The 10,733-nt window shown below is 44.8% G+C and overlaps 1 protein-coding gene across 1 annotated transcript in view; it reads right to left on the minus strand.

Annotated features, from left to right (window-relative positions):
- LOC125627037 (uncharacterized) overlaps positions 1 to 10,733 on the minus strand; it is a 47,796-nt gene that overhangs the window by 12,411 nt on the left and 24,652 nt on the right. Inside the window, exons 12-15 of the mRNA XM_048830744.2 lie at positions 6,604 to 6,670; positions 4,397 to 4,491; positions 3,577 to 3,705; positions 523 to 637 (exon numbers count right to left, since the gene is read on the minus strand). Coding sequence (XP_048686701.2) covers positions 523 to 637; positions 3,577 to 3,705; positions 4,397 to 4,491; positions 6,604 to 6,670 — 406 coding nt within the window. The remainder of the gene's footprint in view (positions 1 to 522; positions 638 to 3,576; positions 3,706 to 4,396; positions 4,492 to 6,603; positions 6,671 to 10,733) is intronic.

A 10,733-nucleotide genomic window follows, 5' to 3' on the forward strand; every position in this document is an offset into this window, starting at 1 on the left:
CTGAAGAAGATGAGGGAACAATTCTGAAGTCTGAAGATGGGTTGTGAAGAGTCTTCAGCAAACCAAGAAGGGGCCAGTGTATTTCACAAGAAGCAGGGGGGCAAATCATTTAAAAAAATAGGTAAGTTAAAATGTATTGCTTTGCTGAATGCCACAAACCATGGGAGACATACAGCATACAAGTCTGTGCCTGCCTCAGCTTTCAGCTTAGCTTTTCAGTTCACCTTTAACCTTTGCTGGTTTTCTGTCAGTGCTGGGGCAGTATAGGTTACCCTTATAAAAATCTGATGTAGCTGCAGAATAAGAAAAACTAAAAATATATGAAAACATATTTCATATATTTTTTAAAAACCATGGGGGAGGAGGGGAATAACTTGAGATGCAAGATAGTGTTGGTGCCTTCAACTCTCAGTCTCTCATTGAAGTTAGCAGGAGCTGAGGGTGCTCAGCACCTTGCGGGTCATATTTCAGAACATGCACGATTATGCCCCAAGGGGTCCATCTGCAGTGAGTTCTCCTTACCTGCTATCTGGTGCTCTCTAGCAATTTCACAGACGTACTGAATGGTGGCAACTGGCACGTTCCCATCAATACATACCAATGGAGCCAAGCATAGACTCTTCTTGAACTTGCACACCTAGTGAAAATACAGAACACAGAACAGGGGCAGCTTGATCCAACTTGATCCAGCTTGACACAATTGGACAAGAATGAGATTTGCAAACCTAGCGCATCTTGCTGATAGACTCAGGTGGCTAGGATGTATTTGAAATATCAATTTTTGCTGAAACTCTTAGATGCAGGCTTGACGTGAACCAAGAAGAACATTTTCCGAGAAAAAGCAGGTTTTACAGGTTCTCAATTTTTTTTCCTTCTCTTTCCCATCCTCCACTACCAAGCCTTGTACCAGACCAGCCTGTCCTCCTCACAGAGGAAGGTTGCTGGTGGCTCCCCCTCAAGATCTTTACTGCTGCTCCTATATCAACTGAAGGTCTCTAGGGAGCAAAATGAGATGCTTCCTCCCCTTTGAGGTCCAGTGGGGTGCCTCTGCAGGGCTCCCAAACTCTGCTAGGCCAGGGAACAAGTGACTACATCTCATTCTCAGATCCCCATATGTCAGTCCATTGCAGTACCAACACTAAATTGCAGGACTATCTTGGAGAGGAGCTATTAATACTTACAATGTGTCTCATAGTCAAGCCAGAATGATTAGAGAGGGCAGTTTATTCAGACCCTTGAAAATATTTTATTTCAACGGCAGCTAGACACCTAAATGCCTTTTGAGACCTGGCCCTTTTTCAATAACAGGTCTAAACCAAAACAATAGAAATAACTGGCCACATTCAGACCTGATCTAAACAAATGCACCGGGTCTGAATTCAGCCTAACATGTATCTCTCTGAAGCCTTGTGAAGGTATAAATAGAAGATAGGAGTACGAAGGTGACAAAAGACTGATCTGAGTTAGAAGAGGACATCCCAACATATAATGGTGACAGAGCCGTCAGTCTAGCACCAGATTCCTTTATCATAATGAGTACCTGCCACCCAAGAAATCCTACCAAATGCACTACCTGCATATGAAGCCTGTGCTGAATGTCAGAAGGAAAAGAGGTTAGCATTCAACCCATTTGGGGAGAGGAGCTAGCTAGAAATTGCCTGCACACTATGAAGGCCATGGAGAAATCACCAAAACCAGACCAACTTTCTAGCCAAGACTTTCAGAAGTGGGGTGCCTAAAGTTAGGCTCCAAACGCCATACTTAGCCCATAGGAGCCTCTAAGTGCTCCCTACCTTGGAAAATCAGACAACTTTTTAGGGGCCTGAATATGGACACAGGAGCCTAACTTTAAGCACTGTCTTAAGCCTTTCAGCTCCTATGTGTGTTACACTGAACATATCCCACTCACAGGCCTTCAAACTCCCACATTCATACTTAACCCTCTATATTCCTGGATCTTCAAATCACTCCCCTTCTTTCTGTGTTTGTGTCTATTACTCCATTTGCAGGCCTTCAAATGCCCCCAATTTTTTATGCATAACCTGTTAACTGGCCTTTAAACATCCATCCAGGAAATCTTATTTCCCCTCTGCCTTTATCTCTCAGGTCTGAGGCTTTACCTCAATGCAATCATCTTTCCCTCCAGTGAGAACTGAACTGAGATTCTCTTCAGCATGCATCATCTTTGCTGCTCCCTAATTACCCAAAGGGGTCACAGGTGTGAAATCAAGTTTTCCCTCTCCCAGGGGCTGAAGATACTGTCTCTATGGTACTTCCAGATCTTGACCACCTGGGCGGTGAATGGCAGCAGAGAGCAGAGGGACTGATCACTTAAGTAAGCAGCCCAGTATTTCTTGTTACTCAGCTAGAAATATTAAGGTAGGACATGTTCATTTTAGCAAACGCTTCCTATCACAGTAGTCATCTCCCATAACCATGGCATCCCTGAGGCAGACGTGCAGAATTCAGAGACACTGTGATAATGTATGTCCCAGCCCTGTTGTGGCTCTTTGTGGCTGGCGTGACAACACGCTGCACAAATGGCTGCCACGTGCCGTCGACTTCCATCCCTACTCCAGCAGTCTCTCGCTCTCTCACACGTCTCTGCTAAATTTCCTTGAAGTAAACATCACCACAATGCAGCTTTCATCAGTAGCTAGGCTCAGAGTTTCCATTGGTTATTTTGCAAAGCTCCTGAGGATTAACCCATCATGTAATGGTTTTGTTTTCCTGTCTGATGGCAAGGTGTGGGGAGGGGAAAGGTGGAGATGGAAGTGGGAGCAGTGATCACTTTTTCCCCCTAGGAATTCTGAACCTCCTGGGGCTCCCGCTGATAAGTAAATTACACTTGCCTTCCAAATCACCATCAGTTGTTAAGTACAGGCTCTTGTTTTGTCAACAGTGGAATTAGTGGTGGAAGGGGGTAGGGCTGTGGGGGTTTGTTTGTTTGAATCAATCTTTAATCATCACTTCCATTAGTGTCCTGAAACCTTCCCTAACCACCAGGCTGAGAAGCAGAATCTGTTTAGCTGTGTTTAAATAGCTCAGCATGTAGAAACAGAGAGGACGGGGGAGTAGAGAGAAGGTGATGGGACAGGAAAATGGGCTTTCGGGGCCCTATCCATGCTTCCTATTTTGGTTTCCAAAGGAGAAACACCATCTCCAGGTCGGTGGGCATGAAGTTACTGAGGGCTCAAAGGGGCCTTGAGAAATAGGCTGCCTTGGATTAGTTTTCGAGAAGTCTGTGGCACAGACGTTGTGGATAGGGCAGCATTGATGACCTTCAGTTGGGAAAAGAACGTTTTCTGTTTCCATCTGGCTAGCTGGAAATAAGTAGCTTTGGCTGGACAGCAGCTTGCTGCAGTGCCATTTCACTGACCCAAGTTTGAGGCTACCCTTAGGCTTCCACAGGTTGATGCTGCTTTCAGTATGCCGCCACTTGCAATGTATAATTATGTTATCTAGGCATCCTCCACCCACAAGCACGTGCACACACGTGCACTAGATACTTGCAGCTGTCACACATCCAGGCTCCTCCTTATGAGTGAAGGACTACAGGTCAGAGGGAGTCCTTACATGTTGCTCCGTTATCTGCTGGTGGATGTCCATGTCTCCCAAGCCAAGGCTGAGCTCCCCGCTGCCTGTAATCACTGCACAGTAGGTGGCTGTACTGTGCCCCGCAAGCTGAAGGACTCCTGCCATGTCCTAAAACAGGAGGAAGAGTCATAAATGGAGTAAATTTCCCTTCTCTATCACACTCAGCTGACTTCAGGTTTCTCTTCCCCCAGCAGACAGCCTCATGGCAGCCCACCTATCTGTTCTCAGTTCCACTTCCTCCCTGTCTTGAGCTGAGCAACATCAGTGAGGAATCCCACAATACCCAGTGTGGACAGTACTGGTTGGTGGTTTGTTTTTAATGGGTGTAAGGCACCCAGGCTCCATAGAGATGAGTACCTAATACATTATTTAGTAAATGGAAGTGACAGATCTCTCCAATAGAGTTTGGTAAAGCCCTGCCTGCACCCTGCCCCCACCTCTTTCTGATGCTCTGCCTGAGGAAGGAAGGGGGTCTCCGACTTCTCGTATTTATATGGATGATAAGCCAGACACATCCCACTGATGCACAATACAGTCAGTAGGTTGAAGAAAGCCAGCTAGTTCCCTCCCAGTCCTGCCAGTTTTGGTCCAATGTTCTAATGCAAGCAAGTACCACTGAGCTATTATCCTAGGTAGATTTTTTCTGCCTGCATTCAGGAGAATGATGGCACAGGTTAGAGAGCTGTGAGCATTTAGATGAGGTAGGGGATTATACACATGCAACTCTGGGGTTTCTGTACACCAAAGAAGTTCAATTATCATCTCTGTTCCTCTGAGGAACTGTCATTGCATGACCTACCATGTGGTGGCAGTAACGCAAGATGGACTCTGAATATTCATCCTTCCCCAGAGCTGAGATAAAGAGAGGGGTCTTCCCAAGACGGCTTAAACAATCTAAAAACAAATGGCAAGGGAGCAAGATTATAATCCCAGCAGAGGGCAGCATGCTTGAGCGCAAATTCCAGCCTGTGAAGGGTGAAACCTTTGAGCATTTGTAGGAAGGCTCTTCTTGGAAAAACCGGTGCCCTTCTCCCCATCTACCAGTCCCTTTCTAGTATGTCTTCAGCAGAACGCTCTATCAGGGCTCCCTGTGGCTGCCCATCAGTCTGTCTGGCATGGGGAAAAGACAAGTTTATATGCTGGTCTTCTGCCACAGAAACTTTTGGCTGTGTGGCTAGTTTGGTTTGGTAATGGGGGAAGTGGAAAGGTGGGCAAGGAAGAAACACCCGCAAACAACACCTTTCTTCCTTGGGATCCCACCTACAGAATTGCAACCCAGAGTTTCCCCCCATCATTTCTATGCATGGACTCTGTGGGTATGTCTACACATCATTTTGGAGTGAGCCTCCAAGCCTGGGTCGACAAACTCGGGGTAGTGCTTTAAACATGGCAGTGTAGACAGCACTTTGAAGCTGCGGCTTGGATTCTGAAGCCTATGGAAGTGGATGGGCTTCAGAACCCAAGTTCCAGCACGAGCTGCACCTTCAGAGCGCTGTCTACACAGCTATTTTTAGAGCACTCGCACAAGCCCCGCTAACCTGAATCTATCAACTCAGGCTGGGAGACTCACTCCAAAAAGCTGTGTAGACATACCCTATCACCGCTAGACTTCCTATTCCACTGCTCCAGCTGTACCTTGGACTAGAACTGACTCCGAGAGGAGAATGAGTTTCCCAAGCTATCACAAATATTTCACTTGCATGGACTTGTTTTTTAAAGCCCGTCCGTTCCTTGCTCTGAGGTGATGGCAGATTCACATTAGCAAGCTTTGGGGACTGACCACAAAGCTTCAACTCCAGGGTTCACAGATTCCAAGGCCAGAAGGAACCAATGTGATCATCTAGTCTGACCTCCTGTATAACACAGGCCAGAGAACTTCCCCAAAATAATTCCAGGAGCAGATCTTTTAGAAAAACATCCATTCTTGATCACAGTCTGTAAGTACCTATGTGAGGAACAAATATTTGGTAATGGGCTCTTCAATCTAGCAGAGAAAGGTATAACAGGATCCAATAGTTGTGAGTTGAAGCTAGATAAATTCAGACTGGAAATAAGGCATAAATGTTGAGTAGTGTGGGTAATTAACAATTGGAACAACTTACCAAAGGTTATGGTGGATTCTCCACCACTGAAGATTTTTAAATCAAGTCACCCCTTAACCTTCTCTTTGATAAACTAAATAGATTGGGCTTGTTGAGTCTATCATTATAAGGCACATTTTCTAATCCTTTAATCATTCTCGTGGCTCTTCTCTGAACTGTCTCCAATTTATCAACATCCTTCTTGAATTGTGGATACCAGAACTTTGTACATAGTATTCCAGCAGCAGTCAAACCAATGCCAAAGGCAGAGGTGAAATAACTTCTCTGCTCCTACATGAGCTACATTAGGGTTTTTTCTGTAAACCTTCTCTCCTTTCCCCAAATTAACAACATTTCAAGCTCTGCTCATTACGGCACCAGTAAACCTGGGCTACTGGAGTGGTGCCAATAACTTTACAGCACATATCTTATGATGTCACCCTAATGATCACAGCCTTGAAGGTCCCTTTGTCTGCTTCTCCCACAAATATTTCCATGCTTGCCCTTTATGCGTGGAAATATCCTCACTGAGTTAATCTCTAAAGCTACTGTGGCTCCTGTAGGAAGTCAGCTAATAACTGCTGCAAACCTGGTCAGCATTAATCAGGGAAGACTGATGTTTGTTGGTTTAATTCTGATTTGGAGCCATTGCACTGTGAAATAGTTACTGCATGTAATTACAAGACCTTATTTTCATTTCCCTTGCCTGCCCTCCAGCCCTCCCCTTCTATTTCTTGTAATGCCCACTTGTTGCATCTGGTTTCCTAATAGATTGTAAGCTCTTCAGGGGAGGGACTGTGTTTGTACAGTGTCTAGCACCGTGGGGCTCTGATCCTGATTGGGGCTTAGTCACTCCTGCAATACAAACAATACACAATAAACCATTACTTACATGCCCCCACAAACAAAACCCACCACTAAGCACCTGCCAGGTTTCTCCCCACACCTCCAAAAGATTGGTTCACTTGCCCAGCATTTGTCTGTCCGCCAGCCTGCAAGAGTAAATCGGAAGTTAGTAGAGTTGGGAAAGTTGAATAGAACAGAGAGAATTTCTCTGAATATGTTTAAAGTGAACTGAATGCTTCTGAAATGATAGGCTTGACACAGCTGTGGAGACTGATGTCCTCTAGCTTCAGAACAAAAAACAGTGCAAGCTTTCCTATCCTATTCGCCTGCTTCAACTCTGAGCAGAAAGGACCACTTCGGGGGGTTGGTCGGAGGGCAGTTCATGCTCCTAGTTCATTGAATATTTTGGCCTTATGTGCTGAGACTACTTACAAGGATGCCAACTGTAGTGTTTTATGTGATCTGAACAGTTCTGTACTAAGATAGTGACCAACTCAGACTAGAGTTGAACCACCGGGCCTTGGGCAAAAGGCCCTGTATTCCATTACCAGCCTCCAACCCATTCAGTCCCTCATTTAAGCAGTGTAGAAATATCATTCTTAAATCATTTAATAGATATTGATGTCTGCCTATGCTGTGCATCCTTCTCTCTGTCCCCGGAAGTGTCTGCTTCACAATCTATATATCCTTTCCCTCTCCATTCTCTTCCTAAATGTCTCTGTCCTCATAAATGCCCTTCTGTCCCATCTGTCTGGCTGCTGCTTTCTCTCTCCTCCTGCCCATTCCTTCAACTTTCTCTCGCTTTTTTTAAAGCGCTCTGTCAGTCTGTCACATACATGGCCAGATTCTGGACTGTGGAACAAACTCTGCTTTCCCCCACCAGTACATTACCTCACCTGGCTCTTGCTGAGATGCAGCAGCCCCAAATTCTTCAGCTAGAAACAGGACAGGCTACTTGCCTCCCCTGACCTGGCAGGTGAAAGATCTCTCTCAAGTCAGTTGAGGTGTCATCGCTTATTATCAAAAGGTCTAAGAGCTCTTAGCGCATGAACCAGAGAAAGAACGTTTTTCTGTTCTGCAGTAGGCTTCTATCCAGGGAGGTCGTGAGGATTATCATTGCTCTGGAAATCCCAGAGATTAACATAAGGACATAAGAATGGCCATACTGGGTCAGACCAAAGGTCCATCCAGCCCAGTATCCTGTCTACCGACAGTGACCAATGCCAGATGCCCCAGAGGGAGTGAACCTAACAGGTAATGATCTCTCTCCTGCCATCCATCTCCACGCTCTAACAAACAGAGGCTAGGGACACCATTCCTTACCCATCCTGGCTAATAGCCATTAATGGACTTAACCTCCGTGAGTTTATACAGTTCTCTTTTAAACCCTGTTATAGTCCCAGCCTTCACAACCTCCTCAGGCAACGAGTTCCACAGGTTGACTGTGCACTGAGTGAAGAAGAACTTCCTTTTATTTGTTTTAAACCTGCTACCCATTAATTTCATTTGGTAGCCCTTAGTTCTTATATTATGGGAACAAGTAAATAACTTTTCCTTATTCACTTTCTCCACACCACTCATGATTTTATAGACCTCTATCATATCCTCCCTTAGTCTCCTTTTTTCTAAGCTGAAAAGTCCTAGCCTCTTTAATCTCTCCTCATATGGGACCCATTCCAAACCCCTAATCATTTTAGTAAAAGATTTAGTAAATCTTTAGTAAAAGATTTAAAGGCAGGGAGGAATATTTTCCAAGCATAGGTTTAAACACGGGTGCCAAGTGCCAAAATGCGTCCCCAGCCAGCCCCCGGTAGGTGCCAGAGACGGGGGCAAAAGGGCCACTGCCCCCACCCCTTTTAAAAAACCTGAAATGCTCATAGCCAGGGGCACGATTTAGGTGGAAGGACAGTTGCCCCCCGCCCAGTGATCCTGCATCCTGGGGAGTCCTGACTGAGGTGCAGTGTAGCTTCCCTGGGTTGCAAATAAACTGCATCCCTTTCCCCCTGAGCCGGGAGGACAGGCTGCAGCTGGTGCGCTAAACTGACCCCAGGGCTGCTCCAGAGCACTGCCCTCACTCGGAGAGTCATGACTGACCTCCCCACATGGAACCCCATGTGCCTGCAGCATCTGCAATCGTTCGAATCTCTGACTTAACAGAACAAACTAGAAGGGTCATGCTTTCATAAATATTTATACCAACTGTACTGTAAATCTAAATGGGGAAACGTTGTCTGCAAAGGCTCAGACAAAGAGGATGACCTGAAGGACTAATAGTCAGACTGCATGCAGCCCACAATGATGCAGAGACAGGCAGTTTGCTGCATATAAAAGTGAAATGAGCAATCGAGATCCAAGAGTCCTGAAGATACTCAGTCATCTTCATACCACCGTGTCTTTGCCACCTGAGAGAGAATTCCAGTGGAACACCACCACCTATTTCGGCTACATAGCTGTTATCACTAACAAAATGAACTCACACAGCCTCCCAGTGGCTGCTGGAGATGCTTGCAGTCAGAGAAGTTACTAGACACATTTTCTGGCAATGCCATCGGAACCAAACTTTCTGATGTCACATAAGTAGCCTGAAAAATACCTTTGTAACAATCTTCACATTGGGTCATTTACATGGATTGAATCTGGAGCATCAGCACCAAAAGCCAGGCCCCTACCACATGAGCTATACATATAATGCCATTAGCTGGTATTACAAGTAGGGTTTTATCTTGTAAACGCCTATTAGTGCTACCAACTACCAGATTTACTCATTTAACTGGTAGAGGAGCAGTAGACTCATCCTCTATGCGGAGTAGTCATTAGAGAGGGACAAAACATAGCCCATGTGTTATACCTTTAGTATGGATTTGTAGAATACAAATCCAACTTACTGTATTCAAGGAAATATTTCCAAATACAGAAAGTAATATTATGGATTATTTCCCACTGCAGAATGCCACCTATTCACAATAGCAACTGTAGTTGTTGAGAAATGTATTGCTATGCTATAGCTCACAAAAGAATCTTACGATTTAAGGTGAGACTAGACAACATACAAGGAAAAGTGGGCTTTAGAAAAATCTACTACTCACAACATATAATTTCAAACTAAAATACAGACACAGAATAATTCCAGCCTTCCAGGAAAAATATCCCAACAGAAATCAAGGCCCCATTGTACTAAAAACTAGACAGGAGAGAAAGAAAGGCAGGAAGAAAGAATTACTATTATCCTCATTTTAGATCAAGGAAAATAAGCACAGAGAAATTAAGTTTGTGTCAGACTCCAGGAATTAAACTCTTATCTCCTGATTTCTAGGTCAGTGCTGTAATCACAAGGCTACCCTACCTTCCCAAGTTTTTAGTCACCTGCATTTCTGCCTGCTACTTATTTAGCAGTTCATGCTCTATTGCACTATGCATACTGGAAGCTGGAAAAAAGCCAGTAACAATAAATTGTTAATACTCTGGAGTTACTATCTGTTCTCATCATTTAGTTGTGTAACTGCCTATATAGTCTGTGAATCTAACAGCTTTCTCAGTTGTGTACAATTCTGTAACACACAGCTAAACAGTTATTTAAAAGGAAAGAAACTCTTGTCTTGTCCATAGCATATACCAAACAGCAAATGCTCATTTTGCCTAGCTGCAATGACCAACTCAGCAATGAGCTAATCCTTTGGCATCTATTACATCTTTGTATCTTTTTTATATTTTGACCCCATTTTCAATAAAACTGTTTTACGGTACTATAAAAGAAAGTGCTGGCACTTCACTCCTGCAGGGAAATGGTGTCAGAATGCAGGGCCCATTGATGAGAGATTTACACTTTTTCAGTTGTTCTGGGCCAAGTCTAAAAGTGTTGCTCCTTCCCTCTGCCCCCCCCCCCCCAAACCGCCCATAAGACTGGGATGTAAAAGTATTGTCCCTGAGAGCACCAGCATCGGATCTGGCAAACAGTCAAAACTTCACATATTCACAAATGTGCATTGAATGCTGTCCCAGAGACCATAGAACCTTATGTAAGAGGACTCTTGTCCCCTTACTAAAACTCAATGGGGGTGTTTTAGTTGCTAGCTGCCAGCACCAAAAGAAAGGGGAAGGGGTCCATGGGAAATCAGGACCCTGAGACTGACAGTCCCCAGGAACAATGGGAAGAGACCAATGCTCCAGGTCAGCCTGATTGACAGGGTGGGCAGGCTAATCAGGGAGTCA

Source organism: Caretta caretta, chromosome 1 (genome assembly GCF_965140235.1).
Source record: "Caretta caretta isolate rCarCar2 chromosome 1, rCarCar1.hap1, whole genome shotgun sequence".
Lineage (NCBI taxonomy): Eukaryota > Metazoa > Chordata > Testudines > Cheloniidae > Caretta > Caretta caretta.